The sequence below is a fragment of the Dipodomys merriami genome, unplaced genomic scaffold, assembly GCF_024711535.1.
Source record: "Dipodomys merriami isolate MVZ:Mamm:240054 unplaced genomic scaffold, mDipMer1.0.p SCAF_202, whole genome shotgun sequence".
NCBI lineage: Eukaryota > Metazoa > Chordata > Mammalia > Rodentia > Heteromyidae > Dipodomys > Dipodomys merriami.
The window spans coordinates 1,468,276-1,490,806 of NW_027203405.1; the positions used below are offsets into that span (position 1 = coordinate 1,468,276).

The 22,531-nt window shown below is 59.5% G+C and overlaps 3 protein-coding genes across 8 annotated transcripts; all 3 read right to left on the reverse strand.

Moving 5' to 3' along the window:
* Positions 1 to 51: 51 nt before the first annotated feature.
* Positions 52 to 7,607, reverse strand: Mafg (MAF bZIP transcription factor G). Of its 4 annotated transcripts, none has more exons than XM_070031662.1 (3): positions 7,481 to 7,607; positions 4,357 to 4,417; positions 52 to 4,274 (listed from the first exon to the last, which is right to left on the reverse strand). In XM_070031662.1, exons 2-3 carry the CDS (start codon positions 4,390 to 4,392, stop codon positions 3,822 to 3,824), a joined length of 489 nt encoding a protein of 162 aa, XP_069887763.1. In that variant the 5' UTR covers positions 4,393 to 4,417; positions 7,481 to 7,607; the 3' UTR covers positions 52 to 3,821. The 4 variants fall into 4 exon arrangements, with proteins under 4 accessions (XP_069887763.1, XP_069887762.1, XP_069887764.1 ...); XM_070031661.1 differs by lacking the exon at positions 7,481 to 7,607 and adding an exon at positions 6,633 to 6,985; XM_070031663.1 differs by lacking the exon at positions 7,481 to 7,607 and adding an exon at positions 4,911 to 5,068.
* A 3,036-nt stretch (positions 7,608 to 10,643) lies between these two features.
* Positions 10,644 to 15,572, reverse strand: Pycr1 (pyrroline-5-carboxylate reductase 1). Of its 3 annotated transcripts, none has more exons than XM_070031667.1 (7): positions 15,194 to 15,572; positions 14,883 to 14,953; positions 14,062 to 14,238; positions 13,644 to 13,865; positions 13,358 to 13,450; positions 13,040 to 13,203; positions 10,644 to 12,301 (listed from the first exon to the last, which is right to left on the reverse strand). In XM_070031667.1, exons 1-7 carry the CDS (start codon positions 15,258 to 15,260, stop codon positions 12,139 to 12,141), a joined length of 957 nt encoding a protein of 318 aa, XP_069887768.1. In that variant the 5' UTR covers positions 15,261 to 15,572; the 3' UTR covers positions 10,644 to 12,138. The 3 variants fall into 3 exon arrangements, with proteins under 3 accessions (XP_069887768.1, XP_069887767.1, XP_069887766.1); XM_070031666.1 differs by having other exon boundaries at positions 13,644 to 13,862; positions 14,062 to 14,241; XM_070031665.1 differs by having other exon boundaries at positions 14,062 to 14,241.
* A 2,910-nt stretch (positions 15,573 to 18,482) lies between these two features.
* Positions 18,483 to 20,485, reverse strand: Myadml2 (myeloid associated differentiation marker like 2). Its single transcript, XM_070031567.1, has one exon. It carries the CDS (start codon positions 20,430 to 20,432, stop codon positions 19,290 to 19,292), a length of 1,143 nt encoding a protein of 380 aa, XP_069887668.1. The 5' UTR covers positions 20,433 to 20,485; the 3' UTR covers positions 18,483 to 19,289.
* Between the last annotated feature and the right edge of the window lie 2,046 nt (positions 20,486 to 22,531).

Below are 22,531 nucleotides of genomic sequence, written 5' to 3' on the forward strand. Positions count from 1 at the left end.
GCGCCCCGCCCCGGCCCAGCCCGCCCCGCCCCCAGGAAGCACCTGCGCGTCTCTTTAAAAGGCGTTTATTGATCATATACAAAATAAAGAAAACCTCATATATCACAAACATACACTATGTACAGCAATAAATACCGGGGCCGCCCGCGCCGCGCCTCCGGACAATAACTTAGCAATAAATACTGTGCCGGGCGCGGGTGGGCTCCCCGCGCCGGCCCCCGCGGCCCCCGCGGCCCCCGCAGGGCAGGCAGGGGCTGACCCCTCTGCTTGGACACAGCTCAGGAGCCGGAAGGCCAGCGAGACTGGCCCCTCGCGGGCTCGCCCTGCTGCCCCCGGTGTCCGGGTCTGAACCCACTCTCGTTTGGTTAAAGGCTTCGGGGACTGGCAGAGGGCACGGGAGGAAGGGCCGGGCGGGGCGGGAGGTGGCCGAGGGCCGGAAGCCCCACTGGGGTCACAGGGCAGGGCGGCCTCGCGGCGGGAGGGCACGCTAACCGCCTCGGCCTCGTGGACTCGGAGACTGGCTCCAGGCGCGGGGTGGAGGCCCGGGCGGCCGGCCACGAGCCGCGGGGCCACACGCGGCCCCCCGGGGAGCACTGATGACAGCCACCCCGCTCCGCAACTGTGCCGCAGCCAGACGGCAACAGGAAGGTGAAAACATGCCAAAAACAATTACTGAATGGCTTCTGGGGAAAAAGCCGTTAACATGTTGGTTCCTCTCACCAGACCACAGCCTAAAAAAGCAACTGAAGAGTCCACCGCGGAAATGGCGCAGCGGGCTGCGGCCCGGCCTCCCAGCTGCGGGACGCCAGCTTGGCCAGGTGGCCCGTGCTCACTGCACAGGACGCGGCGGGGACGGCCTGCGGCTCGCCCGAGCTGGGCACCCGGCCGCTGACCACCCCTGGAAACGGGGACCCCGGCAGGCTGCGGGAGGTGGGACACTGCGGCCACAGAACTCCCACACCAGCAGTAGTGCTACCCTAGAGCAACAGCGGGGACTCAAGTGCTCCCCGTCACCACACTAGCAACAGCGAACCTGTCTGTGCCCACTGGGTGTTTCTCTGATATCTGAGTGTCCACATTAGAATAAGAAACGTGGGGTGAATAAAGTCAAGTTGAGGGAAGCTACACACTGTGGCTTACTTAGCGGACAAGTTTGGGAGACCTGACTTCAGGCAGAGCCCTCAATCCGCTGTGTCAGCGAAGTCACGAGAAGAAAGAACACAACACCCTCACAGCAGGAAAACATAATCAACGTGTATCAGAAAGACAGTCAACAGTCACACATGGCCACAGGACCTACTGTCAAAAGATGGAGGTGAGGGGAAGGAGTGGAATGACCCTGCAGAGCTGGTGACAGGAAACTCCTCAGACCCCAAAACCACGAAAACAAGCTCTCATCAGCTCCACGAGCTTCTGTGAGACTGCAGCTTCCGTTCAGCACAGTCCCACCCCAGCCTCGGCACCCTCCTGTACACCCCAGCTCAGCACCTGCCCACCAACGCTCACAGACACGCCCCCGCCCTGAAGGCCAGAGGGCCTGCCCACCCTCCCCCACCCTTTAGGGACACCCGAGCCCGAGGTATGAGAGGAAAAGGTCACCAGGCCACTTAGGCGAGTCACTGATATCCAGCCACTGGTGCCTCAGGTACCAATAGGAGTCTGAGCACCACGAGCCAAAGGAACACATCAAGACACCGGGGCTGCCAGATGCTCCCACAGCACTGAAAGCCGAGGCAAACCTGGCCAAAACCAGCTGAAAGCAGAGCAGGCCACAGCTTTCCTCCCACCAGCAATTTCTGTGCTTTTCAGGGATCCAGGGCCCTCAGAGAAGATACCAGCAACAATGGTAAGAGGCCAATGGCCAGACAGGGCTGCAGCGCCTGGCAGGTGGCATGTGGGTACTGCCCCAGGAACATGTCCATGAAGAGCTATCGGAGGCAGCCTAGAAGGCTGGTGGTTGGGCCCTACGGAGCAGCACCTCCAGGGGGAACAGAGGGTCTCTGGAAGACAGACCCCAAGGGGAGAGCCGCTGGCACAGACCTGGAGTCAAAAGCCCTTGTCTGGCCCTGGTGGAGGCCCCCAGGCCCTCACAGTGAGGCAGGGAAGGAAGAATGGGTTGCCCCGAGAGGAGCCCCTGACCAGTCTGCCTGGGAAGCAACACTCCACAGCAAGGAGTCAGATCAGGGGGATGTGGAGGAGTGGGGTGGGACACGGAACCTGCAAGAGAGCCTGCGGAGTGTCCCGGCTGAGGCCCCACATGCAGCGTGTAGAACAAAGCCGAGGCCAGAAGGAAGACAGCCAGGGCCGGCTTGGCCGCAGCCCTGCGGGCACCCACAGTGATGCCGTGGTCCCTGCAAAGCCACCACCCAAGGCCCGGGTGGCGGATGTGGAGCAGCACAGGGACTCCCGACAGCCTCGGGATCAGCCCAGGCCCCAGACTCACAGGGGAAGCCCAGGCTCAGAGAACGGGAACGGCAGAGGAGCACACAGAAGCTCAAAGAGGCTGGGCTGGCGGGCCAGACCCACGTGCTCCCACCGAGTCGGTGCCACGGGGACCCTGGCTCAGCCCCGGCCAGCAAGCCAGCAGAAGCAAGATCACCACCGAGTCCAAAGAAAACACACACAGAAATACACACGAAGGGACAGCCACAGGTCAAAGGTCACCAGAAGCACCAGCACTTTACGGCTGCACAAAACCTCACCAGGCACGGACGACACCACGGCACCGGCAAGAGACGGAAGCAGAGAGGGCAAGGAGTAAGTCACTTTTGGTACAATTGCAAAAGAGATATCAAAGAGGACGCCTCCGGTCGGCTCGGCTTTTTTTTTTTCCTTTTTTTTTTAAACTAAGTTTTATAAATAATGTCTGATAACTCTGTGTATATAAAAACTAAACTCCAACAACAGCCACAAACAGTTGTCTGTAAGTTTACAAGAAAGGAACTTTTGTGTCATTTTTTAAACTAGTAAAAGTTTCTCTTATACTTTCTTCCCTTTTTCATTTTTACAGTCAAACGTTCTTACTTGGTTTTTTTTTTTTAAGACAGTTTTATAAATACTCTGCAGCTCTTTTTTTTCTCTTTAGCTCTTAAACATATAATTTAATAACTTCATAAAAGGAATTTCTCTCTTAAATAAAGGGCTATATAACCACACAAATAGGTCATGTAAACAGTGACACGGAACCACCGCAGGACACTGACACGCCCTCCACGCTCGGTCACCACCAGCGATCTGGCCTTGTTCAGTGCACCACATCAGGCTCGAGCACCGTGGCTCTGGCCCAGCGCCTGCAGGGCCCTGGCTGGTGGTCCACCCATCCAGGGCCCTCAAGAAACCCCGCTCCTCAGAGCAGAGCTCCCATCTTCCTGCTGGGCCAAGGTGGGCTGCCCACCTGGGTCTAAGGAGAGCTCTAGCCCTTGAGTTCTATTCCAAGCTGGCAGCCAGTAGTGCCTGTGGGCCACTCAGGAAGAGGCTGACCTGGGGCCCAGGGGCAGCTGCCCACTTGCTCTTGTCCATTCCCACAGTGCCCACTCTGGACTCCTAGCCACATGCCTTGGTACAAAGGGGTGAGGGGCAACCCAACATCACCATCGAACTGACCGATCCCAATGTACAGAACACACGATGACAAGGACGAGATCAAAGGGGCTCAGCCCGGCGCCCCTGGGGAGAAGGTTGTGCTTTGCAGGGAAGGGACGAGGGGAAAGAGGGAAAGGAAGAGAAGACCAGGAAAGGAAGAGAGGAAGAGGGGCAGGGCTGCCAACTTTGCCATGCACTTAGTGGCCCCTCAAAGACCCGCCTGGCAATTGCACGAGTCCCTATGACCGAGCATCCGTCTTGGACTTTACTATTGTGATGACGCTGGTGGCAGCCACCTTGCCGGGGACCAGGGGTCCCAAGCCAGCGGCAAGGGGACCCCGAGCAGGAGCCACAGGGCTGCGGGCCACAGTCCTGGCAAAGTTCTGCAGGGCCTCGTACTTGGAGCGCAAGGCATCGAGCTCCAGCTTCATGCTGGCATTCTCGGAGGCCAGCTTCTCCACCTCCTGCTGCAGCTCCGCCTTCTGCTTCTCCAGCTCCTCCTTCTGGGTTACCCGCTTCACCCGGCAACTGGCCGCATAGCCACGGTTCTTGAGTGTGCGCCGGCGCTGCTTCAGCTGGATGATCTCCTCCTTGGACAGGCCCCGCAGGTGCTGGTTCAACTCCCGCACCGACATGGTCACCAGCTCCTCGTCCGTCAGGCTGGTGCCATTCTCTCCCGGCTCCCGCTTCACCTGGGCAGCACAGAGCACAGGGTCAGGCCTGAGCGAGGGCACTCCCCCCCTCCCCCAGGCCTTCCTGTCCCACTCCACTCACCTTCAAGGCCTTGTTTCCTTTACTCGGGGTCGTCATAACCCGGGGCACGTGAGCAGGGACTCTGCAAGACAGAGCAGAGGTCAGAACTCCCGAGGCCAAGCCACACCCTGCCCTGCCCTGTTCCCAGAGAGCCTGCCAGCTCCCCGCCACCCCTCACCTCCCAGACCAACGCCTGGCCAGAGGACAGCCCTTGGGCCTGTGAGCCGGGCAGCTCTGAATGGCTCAGCCCCTAGAAAGCCAGGCAGGAGACCTGGCGGGGAAGAGGAGCTGAAGGATGAGCAGGAGCAGGGACCAGGCAGAGGGGAAGACCAGAAGGAAGCCAGGCTTTAAAAATAACCCTGGTGCTGCCCCAGAGCGCACCGTTCCTGGCGAGTCACGCTGACTCAGCACATTGCCTCCCCCCCCCCCCCCCCCCCCCCCCGCGGGCGGACTCGGAGGGAGTGCTTCACTCCCGCTCCTGAGGGCAGCCAATGGCGCCCCAGGAGACCAGCTACTAGGGCCAGCAGCAAGGAGGCCATTCCCTCGGTCTCCTCAGCAGCTTCCCCTAAGCTCACCTGGGACAAAGCCCCGACTCCCCATCGGCTTAGGGTGCTGTTCCCCTGGGACTCAGGCAGAGGATGTGGTTCCCAGAAACGTCTAAGGTTGGCAAAGCTCTTCCAACTATTTCTGGCTCCACAACCGGGGAGTCTCTCACCTTCCCGGAGGCGGGCCGTCCGGCCGGGCAGAGCTGCCTGCGCGGCGGATGGAGTAACCATCCTGTGGCTTTGGGTTACAGCATGCTGTGCCCCTGCCACACCCACCCGAGGTATTTCACAAGGGCCCCCACAACCAGCCATCCAAGGGACCAGCTCAGCTGCAGGCAGGCAGGAAGTCAGCCCCCCAAGTCACTGACCACTCTCGGGTTCTCTGCCTGGGCCCAGGGAACACAAGCAAAAAGCACCTCTAGCACTAAAAACTCACCCTTTGCTTTCCAGATACAGTCCGATCAAGGACATTTTTGTACCATAGCCTGGGGAATCGCCCCGCACCCATCACTTCTGTGCGCCCCCCCTGGTCCACCCCCTTGTTAGGTGCAGGAGAAGAGGGGCTGGAGAACCGGGCAGACTGAAGTCTCTTCCTGAGGAGGCTGTGAGCACTGTAGGCAATTGTGGGGGGGGATAGGTTGGACAGTTTCCACTCATCTTACGGAAGCTAAAGTGTGGGCCGGGAAAGGCCCAGGTTCCATGTGGGTAGAGACTCCATCACCACACCTAGTCTCACACTGGGAGATGAGGCAAAGGAAGCAAGAGCCAAAGGAAGCTACCTGGAGCGCCTGAGGCAAGGGTCAAAGGGCAAGAGACCACCACCAGAGGACAACTGGTCTTTCTACAAGCTGCCCCACGCCCACATGAGCAGGGCCTGGAGGGGACGCCCCCCAAACCTGACTGCAAAGCACAGTGACAATGGGGACTTCCTGAGATCATACAGAAAAGTGCAGAGTGTGGCAGCTGGGAGCTGAAAAGTGCCTCCTCAACAGATTTCACCCTCTGCAGAAGGCCTGAACTCAGCACAAGTACAGCCAATCACCTCCTGATCAAAGGTGTGTGCGTGCGTGCACGCGTGCGTGGTGGGGGAGGGTCAGGTCTCAGTAAAGCTGGTGCTTCTGGCTGCCCGACTCATCTCTGCCAAGTAGGGGACACACTAGCCAGGAAAACAGTTTTTGAGGACCGTTGAGAGATGGCTGAGGGCATCTTTCGGAGCCTGAGGAAGGACCAGCCCTCTGCCCATCTCAGGCCTCTTCCAGGTCCTGCTACCTGGTAAGACTTGGGTCCAGGCCTCCAGCATCTCCTACTTGCCCCCTCGGGCTGAGCCAGCCTCACGGGGGAGGCCTGGGTGGTCACACGGGTCCCAGTTCGCCCAGGAACCCTAGACCACCCACTCAGGCTGACAGCTAGGAAAGGCAAGGTCTGGACAGCTCCCTCTCCTCCCACTAGGCAGACACATTCACTCCAGACACGAGGCAAAAGGGTAGCAGAGGATTAGCCCTTGCTGCTTCTATTTGTCCTGCTAACTCAAGTGGCTGAAACTCTCAGGGAGGGTGGCCTGGGCACTCTGGCACCCCAAGATTCAGACCTACTACCTCTTCCAGAAAACTTCGGCTACTGACAGTTTGAATCCATAACTTAATTTCCACTGAAGCATACATAAGTGACCCAAAGGGCTTGGACACTCCCTCCCTCCCGGTTCAGCAGGATACATTTTCTTAGGGCAGAAAATCCCACCCCAAGGCAGATCACCTGGCACTTCCAAGCCTGAGCGTTCACCAGGCGGGCCAGGGCGCTGCAGGTTGGAAGGGTATCCCGGGGGCGGCACACAGGTCAGCCTAAGTTAGCCAAGAAACCCTGGGCAGAGGGCAGGGCAGGTGAGTGACCACCTCCAGGCTGCGAGGGGACGCCCAAGGAAGGTGGCTGAGGGGTACGGGCCCGGCCGTCCCCAGCTCCACGGCACCCCCGAGGGCACACCCCGCGGGGCACGTTCTTTCGGCTAACGCGGGCCACAGTGAGAACCCACACCTTGCGGGACGGCTGCGGGCCGCCTTCGGCCGCGTGCTGGCGCTTCGCGCTCTGCTAGCTGAGGTGCGGTCCCGCCCGGCCTCCCGCCCCGGCCCGGCCCGGCCGGCTCGGCCCCCCTAAGCCCCTCCCCCGGCGCGCTCCGCTCCCGGCTCAGCTCCGGTCCGCGGCGCCGCCGGAGGGGGCCCGGCCCGCGGCCGCCCGCGCCCCGCCTCCCGCCCGGAGCCGCGACCCCCGCGCCCGGCGGCGCCCGCGCGCGGATGACTCAGCGCTCCGCCGGGCTCGCACGCGGGGCCGCTCGCCCGGGCGGCGGCGCCGCGGCCGCGGGCGGACACCTGATGAGTCAGCACCCGGCCCGGCCCGCCGACCCCGCGCCCGCGCGCCCCCGCCCGGCCCCGCGCCCCCCGCGCGCACGCCCGGCCCCGGCCTGGCCCAGGACCGCGCTCCCCGCCGCCCGGGCCGCGGAGGCCGAGCGCGCGGCCGGGGCCCCGCGGGCCGCGTGCGGGGGGCGTGCGGCCCCGCCGGGCCGCCCGGAGCCGCGCCGCCCGCCCCCCCGCCGGGCCCCGCGCACTCACCACACTGCGGGCCCGGGCGGGCCGAGGCGGGGCCGGGGCGGGGCCGCGCGCGCTGCGGGCCGCGCGGGGCGAGGGCCGGGGCGAGGGGGCCGGGCCGGGGCTGAGGGGTCGGGCCGCCTCCGCGGGCCGGGCCGAGCGCGCTAGGAAGGCCGGGCCGGACCGGGCTCGGGATCCGCTGCCGCCGCCGCCGCCGCCGCCGCCGCCGCCGCCGCCGCCGCCGCTCCTCAGACGTCACATGATGTTTGGTCACGTGGGCTCCATTCATGAAGCGACGACGCGGTCGGCCCAAGCTTAAAGGGGAAGGCGCGGCGCCCGGGCGGAGGCGCCCGGCCACTGCGCCTGCGCGGACCGGCGTCGTCGCCCCTGGCAACGGCGCGCCGCGCCCCGGCGGGATATCGCGGGAGCCGCGCTGCGCTCGGCCCCGGGCTGCGCTCGGCCGCCGGCCACGCCCCCTCCGGGAGGGTCGGAGCCGGGCCCGGCCCTCGCGGCCGCCGAGCCCCCGGGGCCGCGCGCCCGGGCCTAGGGGGAAGGGCAGCCACGAGCCCCGGGGCGGTTCCCTTCGGCCTCCCCGCCCCGGACGCCGCCGCGGGCTCGGGGTGACCGGACCCCGATCCCGTGCCAGGAGCCGGCCGGGATCCCGGGCCTCGGGGGCCCTCACCGCGGCCGCCGATCCCCGCCCCTCGGCCTCCTCGGCCGCGGGGGGCCCGCCGCGTCCTCACCCGACCGCACCCCGCGACCGGGCTTGACACTCAGGGCCCTCACTCCCCCGCTGCCCTGCCACACCTCCAGCTGACTTTGCTGGCTATTTTGGAGATGGAGTCTTACAGAAAACTTGCTGCGGGGCTGGGAAGGCGGCTCAGTGGTAGAGCGCTCGCCTTGACCTGGAGAGCTGAGGGACAGCGCCCAGGCCCAGAGTTCAGACCCCACGACCGACAAAAAGAAAAAAAGAAAGAAAACTCGCTGCCCTGACTGGCTTTGAACCTCCTTCACCCCCCAGTTCTCAGCCTAGCCCTTCTTGGCTTCCCTCACCATCTGGTTGGAGAAGGAACTTGTCCTGGGCAGGGCATCTGGGCCCTTCCAGGGCACCATGCCCCAGGGAGCATGCGGGGTCTCCTGGCACTGACACGCGTTCAGTCAGGAGGTGATGATGCGGGGTGTTCACGCATTGCCCGGCCCTTCCGCCACCACGGCTACAAGTCCTCCTGGTCGCGAATGACAGCTGGTCCACCCACCTGCCTCCACCCAGTGTCAGTTTCTGCATTACCCAGGACCAGGACTGGAAGTCTTGGCCTCTGCTGTTGTACTCCCTCCTACTTTTCCTCTGTGGATGTATTTTCTCCCTTAGATTTGGCTGCGTGCAATCTTGTGCCCAAAGTGCCCCCTACCGTGTCTCCCTGAAACAACCTTAGTTCCTTAGCAGCATGGGGGAAGAGGAACTGGAATGACTTCGCTGTGAAGTGCCTCAAAAGCATCTTCTCTGGTCAGAGACAGTGGCTCATGCTTATAATCCTAGCTACTTAAGAAGCAGAGATCTAGAGGAGTTCGGTTCAAGGCCATCCTACGTGTGAGAGACTCAACGAACGGCTGGGCATGGTGGTGCCCACCTGTATGTCATCCCCGTCACAGAGGAAGCACAAAGAGGACTTTGGTACAAGGCAGCTAAGACAGAAAGTGAGATCCTATCTTGAAAATAACCAACATGGTGGGAAAAAATGGTGTGACAGAATAGGTCAGTTGTAGAGGAACTGAATGCAAAGGTGAGGCCCTTTAAAGGAAAAGCCGAAACTCTTCTCTGGAACCTTCCAACCCCACCAGGAGGCCCTCCCTCAACTGTCCCTAGCCCCACAAGCCATACCCCACTGTGTACCTGCATCACCTCTGAAGAGAGGCGCCTAACCCTCCCGTCCCCACATCCACTGATGGCTAATTGAATGAACAAGAGCACACAACCACCACCCCAGGGACTTCGCCAGGGCTCTCCTGAGGGCTGATGTGTGTCACTTCGGTCCATGGGTGCCAGAACATTGGTCAAACCTAATTTTGTGTTTTCACATGAGACTGACACTTAAAAACCAGTAGGCTTGAAGATTAGTTAAGAAGAGCTGGGCTGGGAAGGTGGCTCAGTGTGGTACAGTGCTTGCCTAGCATGCATGAGGCCCTGGGTTCAATCCTCAGTACTACATACACAGAAAAGGCCAGAAGTTGCGCTGTGGTTCAAGTGGTAGAATGCTAGCCTTGAGCAAAAAAAAGCTCAGGGACAGTGCCCAGGCCCTAAGTTCAAGCCCCAGGACTGGCAAATAAAGTACCTCTAAACTGGACACTGGTGACTCATGCCTATAATCCTACTCAGGGGGCTGAGATCTTCAATTAACCACCAAAAAATGGGAAGTCGTACATGGCTTCCAGTGGTAGAGTGCTCACCTTGAGCAAAAGAGCTCAAGAACAGTGCCCAGGCCCTGAATTCAAGCCCCACAACTCCCCCCCCCCAAAAAAAAAAGTACCTCTAGAAGCCAGGCACTGGTAGCTCATGCCAATAACTCTAGCTACCCACGAGGCTGATAGCTGAGTACCACTAGAGATTTGGGAGTGGTCTTGGGGGTTGAACTCAGGGTTCCCTCTTGCTAGCCCTCCAGCCATGGTGGGGCACACTGCCATTCGTCCTGTGAGCGAGCCTTGTGGAATCAGCCGAAGGCCTGAGGGGATGAGAAAGACCAACCTCTCACCCCAAGGAAGGGAGAATTCTCCAACCTGCGGCCCTCGGGCTCCATCTGCAATAATGACCTTCCCTGCTGACCTTTGGGCAGGCAGGCTTGATGGCATACTGGATGAGGGTCTCCATCTGCTAGCCACTGTCATCCAAGGCCTTCTCTGTACATGTAGGTGTGTGTCCCATGAGCTGCATTTCCCCGGAGAATCACAATATCTCCCTCCAGGGTGCCTTTCTCATCCAGAACCTGACCCTGTGGCCTGGACCACCTGCTGGGACGCCCCAGATAGGAGGCTGTGTCCTCGGTGAAGGACACAAGGGTGGTACCCTTCCCCGTGGCTGAAGCCAAGGCCTGGCGGCTCCCACCCAGCCTAAGCCACAAGCGGCTGCATGGGACTGCAGAGCCCAGACCCTTCAGAGAGGCACGGCTCCGAGGGGACAAATGGCACCGGGAGCTTTTGAAAACCAATTTATTCATCCTTCAGGTTGGGAGAGAAGAGTCAGCACCTGGTGAGTCAGGGTAGGGATGGGAGCTGAGGGCCTGGGGTCCACGGGGATTATGGGTGCTTAGTACCTGGTCAGGAGGTCCTGTGTCCCCAGCACTAGGCTGGGGATGGCTGGACCCACTGGTCCTTGCAGGAAAGCATCTCCTGGTGAGGAGAGAGCGGGAAGGGGCAAACCCATACCAGCAGATACTGGGGGCAAGGGAAAGTGAAGGCCCAAGCTCTGAAAACTCATGCTTGCTCTGGGCTGGCACTTAGAGACCAGGGAGATTCCCAGTGGTAAGAGATGTGATGCTGGCTGACCCCTGGTGACCTGGCGGCCACAGGCAGAAGTATGCCATGGGAACACTGTGTGGCCTTGGCCTGCAGAGCAGACAGCAGAGCTGGCCCGGGGGCATGGGAGGCTGAGGCAAACCATTGCTTAAGCCCAGACTTTTTTGTCAGTTGAGAGACTTGAACTCAGTCTCTAAATGCTGTCCCTGAGCTTCTTTGTGCTCAAGGCTAGTGCTCTACCACTTGAGCCACAGCATCATTTCCAGTTTTTAAGTTGCTAATTGGAGATAAAAGTCTCAGGGGGAATTTTCTGCCTGGGCTGGCTTCAAATCACGATCTTCAGATCTCAGCCTCCTGAGAAGCTATGATTACAGGTGCTGGGCTCAGCCCAGAATTTTGAGTATTTTGAGTCCAGCCAGAGCATCACAGCAAGAACCTGTCATGAAAAATGAAAATAGGTGGGCACTGGTGGCTCAGGCCTGTAATCCTAGCTACTCAGAAGGCTGAGATCTGATGATTACAATTCAAAGCCAGCCTGGGCAGGAAAGTCTGTGAGACTCTTTATCTCCAATCAACCATAAAGCCAGAAGTAGAGCTGTGGTTCAAGTGGTGGAGCTCCAGCCTTGAGTGAGAAAGGCTAAGGGACAGTGCCCATGCCTTAAGTTTCAGCCCCAGTATTGGGTGTGTGAGCATGCGTGCACGCGCGCGCGCACACACACACACACACACACACACAAAGGTACAGTAGGTCTATAACCCCAGCCCTTGGGAAACTGAGGCAGGAGAATCTCAAGTTTGAGGTCTGACTATGCTACACAGCCAGACACTATCTCAAAAATAAAATAAGCAGGGGTTGGTGGCTCATGCCTGTAATCCTAGCTACTCAGGAGATCTAAGAATCATGGTTCAAAGCCAGCCCAGGCAGGAAAATCCCTGAGACTCTATCTCCAATTAACCAACAGAAAACTGGAAGTGGCGCTGTGGCTCAGGGTGTAGAGTGTTAAACTCTGAGTCAAAGAATTCAGGGACAGCGTCCCGAGTTCAAGCTCCAGAACAGAAATAATAATAATAAAACAGGATTGGAAGCAGGTGGTGGAGCACTTGCCAGGTAAGAATGAGGCTCGGAGTTCAGACCCCGGGACTGCCAGAAAGAGTAGTGGGTGGTCAGGATGCCATCAGTCCTTGGCTGCTGGAGACAGGCTGCAGGGCAGGGGCTTGGTGCAGCCCGGAGAGGACACAGACGCTCCTGGGGAGGACTCCATCTTCACCTTGTTCAGAACTGTCTTCTTGATGGCGGCAGGGGAGACAGTCTCCTGGTCAGCCATGGTCTGCAGCTCCCTAGAGGCCGCAAGGGGCTAGGCTTGTTCTCGGCCTCCTCCCGAAGCCCATAGCCTTCCGTACAGACAGCCTTGGGCTGTGCCGTCATCTGACCTCAAGGCCTTGGCTTGGGCTCTCTGCCTGTCACAGCCTTCCCTCCACAGCTGCACCACAACCTCTCCCCATTCAAGGTGGCTTAGGGATCCCATGTACCGTCAAAGTGATTTGGCACCTCCAGCCTGGCTGGAGGATGTGTTTCTGGGTCCCCTGCAGACAGCACTGGGAGGCCAGGCTCTGTCCCGGCCTGGAGGTCCTGTGCTGCACTCTGAAGTCTATGGTGCATTTGCTTAAATGGTGGACACTGGCCAGAAAGATCTACCCTGCAGACCAGAACTGAGGCAGTGAACCTCAGCCCTGCTATGAACAGTTTTCCTTCAGCACCCACTGGGCTTTGCTCGTGCCAGGACCTGCTATCCTGTCTACTTAATCCACTGCCGGGCAGCCAGGGTGCAGAGATCAAGGCCCCACAGGCTCCCCAGTGCTGGCCATGCCTCTGGCTTCCAGCCACACCTGTGCCCCTTTCACATAGCATAACCGAAGGAGATGAGGGGTCCTGCACGCTGATCCCGAATTGCCCAAGACCAAGCCAGAGCTCAACAAGGATCTGCTGCCACCACCGGTGAGGCCAAGGCTGTGTTGTGCTGGAGTCAGTCTGGGGGGAGGGGAAGAGGAGGGGAGAGGGGAGGAGGGCAGGCCCACCTGGTACGGGTGCAGGAGGCCTCCACAGCATTGATGAGCAGGGAGCGGAAGCCCCCACTCTCCAGCACATGCAAGGCATGGATGGTGGCCCCGCCCGGAGAGCAGACATTGTCCTTGAGCTGCCCTGGGTGCTGTTCTGAGTCCAAGAGCATCTTGGCGGCTCCCTATAGCCCAAGAGAAGAGCTGATGGCAGTGGGGTGGGGTATCTGCTGGCCCCAGCTGAAGCCCCACCTGTCGGCACTGTGTGCCAGCCTTGGAGGTGGCAAAGGGCAGCCAGGGCAGGCCCTCCCCACACACCCAGGGTCAGGGAGTACTGACCAGAAGGGCCTGGGCCCCGAGACGCACTGCCAGGCGCCTTGGCAGTCCCATCTTCACGCCGCCATCGGCCAGAGCGTCCAGCGCTGTGAACGCCTGTGCAGGGAAGGTGCCCTGAGCCCCAGCCCCAGCCTCTCTGCCTCCTCTGGGGCCCCAAGCAGGAGGCAGGATGGAGCAGGGCAAAGCACCAGCCCCCCAGTCTCGGAGCCCCCACCCCAGGCCTGAAGGCTGGAGGTGTCGGAGGCCCACTCCCACACCCCCAGCTGCCACAAGCCAGGCCTGCTCTCACATAGGCGGGGCCGCTTCCACTGAGCCCCGTGACGGCATCGATCAGATCCTCCTCCACCTCGGTGCAGAAGCCCACACTGCATAAGAGCTGCTCCACCAGTCTGCCGTCCTCCACCTGGGCGTGCGTGCCAGTGGCGTACACGGTGACCCCTTCCCGCACCACGACCGGGGTGTTGGTCATGCAGCGGATGACTTTGGGGGCCGGCCGAAATGCCGTCAACTTCTAGAGGAGAAAGTGGGATGTCTACCCCAGGAGAGATGGCCGATGGCCCAGGCCACCCTCCAGGCGGGTGAGGCGTGGACACGCTCCCTCAAACAAGCATTTCCTGACCTCACCATGGCAGCACACCGCACCCCGTTCACAGAAGGCCCAGGTTCTGAAACAGGCTCACGCGGAGGGCCTGCTCCGCAGCACTTACCTTCTCAATGGAGTTGATGGTGACGCCGGCCGCACAGGACACCACGATGTGCCTGTCCTCGATGTCTGCGCCGATCTCATCCAGAATGAAGGGGATGATGTGGGGCTTCACAGCCAGGAAGAGCACGTCGCTGTGCCGCACCGTCTCCTTGTTGTGAGGTGTGAGGCTCACCCCTATCTTCTGCAGGGGTGCAAGGTGGCTCAGCCTATCCCAGGGGGCTTCTGCCCACGGAGCCTCCACCCCACCACGCCAAGCACCCTGGGTGTAGAGCAACCTAGAAGCTGCTGGACGTAGTGCAGGCTAGGCTGAGCGTTCAGACACCCCTCAGCTGCCTTTTCCCTCCCACAAATGGAAGCATCGTTCTGCTCTGGAATGCATCCCCTTTGCAGACAGAAAAGGGGAGCTCTCTAAACCACAGCCGTGCCCACCCTGGGCTACAGCTTCCAGAGATCCCTGCCCTCTCGGTGTAGGTGGCAGTCTCAAGCTGTGAGCCTGAAACTCTTTACCCCAGGTGTGTCTCTTCTGACTGCCAAGCCCAGGCCCCATCCGCCTGGTCTGGAGAAGCCCTTCAGCGATGCGCTGACCACAGTCAGGGACCCTGCACTAGACTGACCGCCTCTCCCACAGTCTGTCCTCAGATCAAGACACGGAAGCCACAAGTAGCACAAGGAGGCAAGTCTGGAGATGCCCCAGCCCAGCTGGCTCTTCTTACTGGAAAGGTGGCTGTGGTACAGCCTCCTCCCACTCCTGTTAGAGCTGCCACGTAAGCTAGCCCCTGACCTGAATCCTGTCAGAATCTGCTCTTCCAGCTCCATACCTACCCTGAGGGCAGAAACGGTGGTGAGGTCCATGTCTGGGGAACTGGCCATTATCTTGTGTGCAGCTAGGACACCTGCAGGGAAGACTACCTAGGTCAAGGCCTGTTTTGGCCTCCGTCCTCCATGCCTAGGAAGGAGGGGACACAGCACAGAGCCTCCTCCTCCTCCTCTGCCCCCCACCTCCCACCCCAGGGTAGCAATCCCAAACATATGGCAACTGCTGTTCTTCTCAGGACTCAGGCCACACAACCCAGAGCCCCAACATCAGCCTGGGACCAGTCCTCCCACTAGGCTATGCTGGCCCCGGGGCCTACCTGCCGCAGTGAAGCCCTTAGCCAGGGCAAAGGCCAGCTGCCCAGCTCCAATGAAGCCCACACTCATGATGCCCCCTCGGCTGGCACTGGCTCTTCAGGAAGGCTGCAGGAGGTGGGCAGGACGGACGGCAGGAAGTTGGGCCCGGGGCTCCTCTAGCAGCCGGTTGTCCTCCACCCGAGGATTTTCCCTGTCAGACCCCTTGCTCAGATCCAGGGTCCCTGGCCTGCAGTCCAAGGGCCAGAACCCTCTAGAAGGGATCGGGAGGCCGCAGGGGAAGCGCTGGGAAGAGGGGAGGATCTGGCGCCCAGGGCACCTCCAACCCAGGTCCGAGCCCGGCCTCGGCGACGCTGCCCGCGGCCCCCGAGCCCAGCTCCACGGCCACAGCCTGGCTACTGGGCCGCGCCCGCCACGCGGCACCGGCGCCCGCCCGCCACGCCCCCGCCCGCAGGGCACGCCCCGAGCTCTCAGCCAATCCGCCGCGCGGCCGCCGCGAAGCGACCAATCAGAAGCCGCGGCTGGAGTGTCTGGCGTTGCGTCACCCGCGGGGCCCCGCGGGCCCCGGGAGCCTCGGTCAGTCCCCGGAGCCCAGCCCGCTCCGCTCCCCGTTCCCTCCCCCCGGCTACCGCCGCCACTCCCGAGACCCTCGGGTCCGGTGCGGACCGGTGGCGTTCGGCCTCTGCTGCCCCAGGACAGCGGGTTCACCTTCACCCCGACTTCTGTGCCGCGCAGCCCCTGCGTTTTAGGGAGAGTAAGACTGTAGTCACACACACGCACACTCACGCACACGCACACACATATACCCAGACACACACGTGCGTGCACGCGTTCTGGGCCCATATGCTGTTGGGGGGCGGTCAGAGCAGTCCGGGGTCCCCAGCAGCCCCTGTAACGAGGTGGGATTACGGGAACCCCCACTCTACCTCAGGCAAAGGGGGATTTTTTTTTTTTTGTGCCGGTCCTGGGGCTCGAACTCAGGTCCTGGGCGCTGTCCCTGAGCCGCTCTGTGCTCAAGGCTAGTGCTCTACCACTTGAGCCACAGCGCCACTTCTGGCTTTTTCTGCTTATGTTGTACGGAGCACTCGAACCCAGGGCTTCATGCATGCAAGGCAAGCATTCTACCACTGAGCCACCTTCCCTGCCTGGACACTTTTTTTTTTTCCTGATTTCTTTGTAACTTGGAGAAGAACAGTTGTTTCAGAAAGTTAGACTGTTTCTGCTATGCTCACGCCTGTAATCCTAGCTACTCAGGAGGCTGAGTTCTGAGGATCACAGTTCAAAGCCAGCCCAGGCAGGAAAGTCTGTGACACTTATCTGCAATAAAACCACTAGAAAACTGGAAGTAGTGCTGTGGCTCAAGCGGTAGAGCACTAGCCTTGAGCTGAAGATTGCAGGGACAGTGCCCAAGCCCAGAGTTCAAGCCCCATGACTGACAAAAAACAAAAAAGAATGTTTCTGCTCTTGAGGTCTGCTTTCCTATCTACCTGGTCCCTTCTTGACCCAAAATGACCACACTGGCCCTGGGACACCACTCCCAATAGGAGTCTGCCCCACAGTGGCCCAGCACAGGAGGATTTGGACCTCACCCTTGGAGGCGGAACCAGAGAACATGCATATCCTGTGGCATCGCTCAAACTCGTGACTCAAGAGCTCATGACCTCTTGAGAACACAGCTACTGAAGCCAAGTGATAACCAAGTCAGTCCTCTGGGAGCCCTGCAAGGCTCTTGGGCATTCTCTCCACAAAAGCCCTCTGCCCTTTCCTCCCCTGCCCTAAGGCCTCTGAGATTTAGGCTGAGTACGGTGCTGGGGGCAGAAAGCCTCTAGATGGTGAGAAAATGTTGGGACTTGCTGACAGAGTAAAGGAATGAAATAAAAAAGCAAGCTCCTTCCCAGACAGCGGCCAGGCCTTCCCCATGAGCTGGGCTAAGCATGCCCATGTGTTCCTTTGTCCCCTGAGGATGTGGCTCCTTGATCCCCTCAATCCTCTCAGCCACCAAGGGGCTTCAGGACACACAGACATCTACAGGTGTCGATGGGATGCCAGCCTCCAACTCCTAAGTCAAAGTCATTGGCAGGCCAGGTGCTGGTGGCTCACATCTGTAATCCTAGCTACTCAGGAGGCTGAGATCTGAGGATCCCAGTTCAAAGCCAACCTGGGTAGGAAAGTCCAATTGACTTAAAAAAAAAAAAAGCCAGAAGTGGAGTTGTAATTCAAGTGGTAGAGCGCTGGCCTTGAGCTGAAGAGCTGAGGGACAGTGCTCAGGTCCAGAGTTTAAGCCCCACAACCAACAAAAAAAGAAAGAAAGAAGGAGAGAAAGAAAGAAGGAAAGAAAGAAAGAAAGAAAGAAGGAAAGAAAGAAAGAAAGAAAGAAAGAAAGAAAGAAAGAAAGAAAGAAAGAAAGGAAGGAAGAAAGGAAGGAAGAATAGAAAAAAGTATTGGCCTACCAGTTGCGCCCTCTCAAGCCAGGCTCAGTACCACACTGCCTGCTCAGGGCTCTCACAGCCTTGGTTCCACTGCCTAGAGAGTGCATCTTTTCCATCTGAGCCCAGGACGCTGGAGCTGTCCAGGTGAGAGGGGAGGGTGGGTGCCAGGGTCTCTGGGAAAGAAGATGAGCTCAGCATTGACCCTGCTTCCACCCCTGGTCCTCCCAGGGAGCCCCACCTGCCTTGTGTTTCCTCAGACCAGGCCCAGACCTGCCTGCCCTCAGAGCCTGAGGGCACCCCAGGGCCATACCCTCCCTCAGCCAGGCCTGGTCCAGGCCCGTCTCCCAGAGCACACAGGAAAGGGGTGCAACCAACTGCAGCTCCCCAGCAGAGGCCACTCAGCCAGAGCCAGGGCACAGTGACCATCCACTTTTATTTCCTGCTCCAGGACCTGGTGGGGAGGGGGGGGGAGGGGGCAGTCAGCAGGGGGGAGGGACTGCTGAGTTTTGACCTGTGATACTTGGATTCCATTGGCCAGGGGCCACCTGCCCCAGGCTACCCTGTCCAGGCTTGAACAGAAGAAATTGGCTGGAGCATGGGGAGGAGCATGCCACCCAGGGCCTGGCGTCCAACACAAGCAGGTACTTGAGGAGAGGCACCTGGTGCCCAGGCTCCATGCCGCAATGGCGCAGATGCTTGCTCTGTGTCAGTGCTGCCCAGCAGGCTGGCCTCCCAGCAAGCCGGCCTCCCAGGGCCCTGCAGGACAGACCCTGCAGGAGCCCACGGTGGGGGGCACTGCTCCTTGTGGTCCTACTCATGTCAGACCCCTCCAACCCACTGCTGCCACCGCGGCCTGCTGAGCCTGGAAAGCCATCCTGAACAGGCTGGTGAGGCTGGAGCCTGGTCTCTGGGCTTTTCTGCGAACAGGTGCTGCTCCTGAGCCGGGTTCTCCTCCCAGGGTTAAGGGAGGGTTCCAGTTCCCACACCCCTCAGAAGGACCAGCCCTGGTGCTCTCCTGGGCCTCTCTCCCATCCCTTCCACACCTCTGGAAATGATCCCCTTCCCAACTTAGTTTGTGTATGTGTATATTGGTCCTAGGGCTTGAACTCAGGGCCTGAGTGCTGTCCCCGAGCTTTTTTGCTGAAGGATAACATTCTACCAATTGAGTCCCAGCCACTTCCGATTTTCTAGTGGTTTATTGGAGATAAGAGTTTCACAGACTTTCCTGCCCTGGCTGGCTTGGAACTATAATCCTCAGATCTCAGCCTCCTGAGTAGCTAGGATGACAGGTGTGAGCCACCAATGCCCAGTTCCCTTCCCAATGTCTAACCCCAGTCTCAGAGCCATCTCCAGACCCCTCTGAAGCTCATCTAGCCTCAGGGTCCTCCTTTTCAAGATGGGTCACAACAGCACCTGCTCCAAAAGGTTCCCATGTTCTGGTGACCAGCACTGAAACCAGGGAGGCCAGGAGAGCAGAGACAGGGAGAGAACTAGGAAGAACAAAAGCCTGTGAGCGGAACAGCCCCGCTTTCCTGTCCCTCTGTCCTTCCTCCATTTCTCCCCTAGCAACTGCCCCGGGCCCTCCTGCTTGTTTCTGAGGTCTTGGGTCACCTTGGCCAGCTCACGTGCCCTTGGCCAGACAGCAGAAGCAGACGGGCAGCAGCTCGCCAGTCTACAGGGTGGGCACGAAGCGGATCCTCTGGGAGTAGGCAAGATCAACGATGTAGAGAAGCAAGTTGACGTACGTGAAAATGGCTACCACCAACTGGCTGTCCCAGGGGCAGCTGCCCTGGGGGCAGTGGAGGGGCCGTGCGGGTTCCCCGTACTTGGGGTCAAAACAGAAGACAGGCCAGATGACGGCAGCGCTGAGGTAGAGGAGAACGGCCAGGAAGGTGTACACCACCACTAGGCGATCGAATGGGCAGCCCAGGCCCCCTGTGTGGCCCAACACGCTCAGGACCACCACAGCCACTGTGGCCAGGAAGCACAGGCTGTACACGGCCACACACCACTGGGTGGCCATGTAGCGCCCGTAGCGGCTGTCATAGACCAGGGCCCCAAAGATGATGCAGGCCACAAAGGCCTGGACTATCTTCAGGAGCCCAGATATGGTGGCCATGTAGCTGGCTACCTGGCCAGGCCTGGCTCGTGTTAGGGCTACCTCCGCAGCATAGGCCAGGAAGAGGAGTCCGGCAAAGACACTGGCGGCCAGGCGGAAGTTCCTGGCCGTGCAGCCGGCGGGCTCGGGTGGGCACTCCAGCCGGGTGAAGTACAGCGGGTAGATGACAGCGGCTGTGGCCGAGAGCAGCGTGGCCAGCATGGCAAAGGCTGCTGTGAAGTTGCCCCAGGAGAGACGCAGGCAGCCATGGAGCTTCGTGAACTCAAAGGCCACAATCAGGACGGAGAGGGCAAAGCAGAAGCCCCAGGAAGCCATGCAGAAGGTACCCTGGACACCCGCAAAACCGCCCCTGTGGGCCACCAGGCTAAAAGTCGTGCAGCCAAAAGCCAGCTGCAGCACGCGGGCGGTGCCCACCGGGGACATCACGGCACCCAGGTGCAGGTAGGCACCTCCAGAGGGGTCCATGGCGCTGCCCATCCTGCTGATCACTCTGGCCTCATTCAGTGTCAGGCAGCCGGAGGTCTGTGCTGGGCCGGGGCGCTCTGTCCTCTGTGCAGCGGCAGATGGAGGCAGGCTCTGCAGTGCCACCCGCAACACGCAACACGGCAGCAGCCCGTGTGAGGAGCACCAAGCACTATAAATAGGCAGCGGCACCGAGATCAGAGCCCTGGAATAGCAGTCTGTCCCGGAGGACATCTGACCCCGTCCCACGTGGAGCCCCTGCAAGACCCGTTAACCCCCTGGCTGCTGGCACCACCCACCTCCGGCCTCCAGAGCACCTGTGTCTGTCCCTCCGGTCGGTGTGGGGGAGGGGTGGGGAGTCAGCCGGGAGAGGTGCGCAGACTCCAGCTGAAGCAGCCTCCAGGGCTCTCGGCTGGGGAGGGCTGGGGAGGGGTGGGAGCCCTGCTGGGGAGGGGGGGCAGCCTGTGAGGGGGGGGGATTTGGCTCCTGGTGGTCTGCCGGGGATTCCTCTCCGGTAGTTTATCCCAGCCCTTCAGGCTAGTGGCTAATTCAGAGCTCTGCTTAGACCCACGACCTTGTTGTCATTGTCCCAGGGGCCCAAGAAACTCTTGCGGAGTCCTGGGGGAAGAACAGGGGTAGGGGTCCCACAGACCAAAGGCTGCCTGCAGTCTGGCCATGGCCTCCGCCTCCTGCCATGACCAGAGCGTTTGACTTTTACTTATTATTTCCAGGGAACATCTTGAAACTCCTGTACCCTTCAGGCATGCAGAGAAACTTAACACTTAGAAACAACTCAACCCTCCTACTCTCCCCCCCTTCCCACCTCCCTTCCCCCTGCTGCCTTCCTCCCTCTCCTTCTTCCTTTTCTTTCTTGACAAGGCCTTGCTATGTGTGCCTTTTATCTAGAGTGTATCATTGTTTTTCTAGTTTGGAGGCTAAGGAAGGGGGATTGCAAGTTCAAGGCCAACCTCGGCTACATAATGAAACCTCTGCCTCAAAAGAAAACCAAGGGGCTGGGAAGGTGGCTCAGTGGTAGAGCGCTTGCCTTGCATGCATGAGGCCCTGGGTTTGATTCTTCAGTACCACATAAGTGGAAAAAGCTAGAAGTGGCACTCTGGCTCAAGTGGTAGAGTGCTAGCCTTGAGCTGAAGAGCTGAAGGACAGCACCCAGGCCCAGAGTTCAGGCCCAGGACCCGCAAAAAAAAAAAAAGAAAGAAAAGAAAAAGAAAACCAACCAAAAAAAGGCCCTGGAACCCAGGTCCTTGCTCACCCAGCACGCACCACTGTAGAGATTCCTAGCATAAAACTGCTCGCATTTTACCCTGACTCCCCTCATTGGGTAATTAATTCATTTATTTTGCATATACTGGATGCCAGATAATTCCATGGACACCTCCCTGCTCAGAACAAAACCACTGACCTAGAGAAGCCTAACCCAGTGATCGCTACTGGGAAGTTTGAGAACTATCACCAGATGCTTCTCCAAGCTCATTCTCCTGTTCCTGAAATGAACTTGATAGTTTTGTAAGTTTTCTCCTCCTCCAGACCTGATCAAAGATCTTATTTATTTATTTATTTATTTATTTAATTTTTGCCACAGGGCTTGAACTCTGGGCCTGGGCGCTGTCCTTGAGCTCTTTTGCTCAATGCGAGCTCTCTACCATGGGACCCTCAGTGCCACTTCCCACTTTCTGGTGGCTCATTGGAGATGAGAGTTTCAGGGCTGGGCATTGGTGGCTCACACTTATACTTAGGAGGCTGAGATCTGAGCATAATTTGAAGTCAGCCCAGGCAGGAAAGTCTGTGAGACTCTTACCTCCAACAGACCACTCAGAAAAAGCCAGAAGTGGCACTGTGGCCAAGTGGTAGAGTGCTGGCCTGAGCACAAAAAGGCCAAGGGACAGCATCTAGACCCTGAGTTCAAGCCCCAGAACATGCAGGAAAAAAAAGTGTCATAGACTTTTCTGCCTGGGCTGGCTTTGAACCTGATCCTCAGATCTCAGCCTCCTGAGTAGCTAGGATTACAGGTGTGAGCCACCAGTGCCTGGCTTATTTAATTTCTCAATAGAAAAATGAAAAGTGGCTTCTGCTGCGACCGCCCATCCTGGGATGTGGGCGTTTGATGAATGGATGAGCAGCCTCCTCAGAGGGGCTTGAGCAGGATGTGAGCTGAGGTGGACCACTGAATATCCAGGAAAGGGTCAGGAGTTGGAGCCTAGTCCCTCTTCAGGTGCCCACACTGCCCTGTGGGCAGAATGGCACACCAAGGTCACAACTGCAATCTCAGCTACTCAGGAGGCTGACATCTGAGGATGGCAGCTCAAAGCCAGCCT

Excerpts from the sequence above, each read along its gene's own strand:
- Mafg (XM_070031662.1), bottom strand. The coding sequence starts at position 4,392 with ATGACGACCCCGAGTAAAGGAAACAAGGCCTTGAAG. Across the intron at positions 4,275-4,356 it reads AAGGAAACAAGGCCTTGAAG|GTGAAGCGGGAGCCGGGAGA; the intron begins GTGAGTGGAGTG and ends TGTGCTGCCCAG.
- Pycr1 (XM_070031665.1), bottom strand. The coding sequence starts at position 15,260 with ATGAGTGTGGGCTTCATTGGAGCTGGGCAGCTGGCCTTTGCCCTGGCT. Across the intron at positions 14,954-15,193 it reads TAAGGGCTTCACTGCGGCAG|GTGTCCTAGCTGCACACAAG; the intron begins GTAGGCCCCGGG and ends TCTTCCCTGCAG. Across the intron at positions 13,204-13,357 it reads TCGGGGCCCAGGCCCTTCTG|GGAGCCGCCAAGATGCTCTT; the intron begins GTCAGTACTCCC and ends CTTGGGCTATAG.
- Myadml2 (XM_070031567.1), bottom strand. The coding sequence starts at position 20,432 with ATGTCCTCCGGGACAGACTGCTATTCCAGGGCTCTGATCTCGGTGCCG.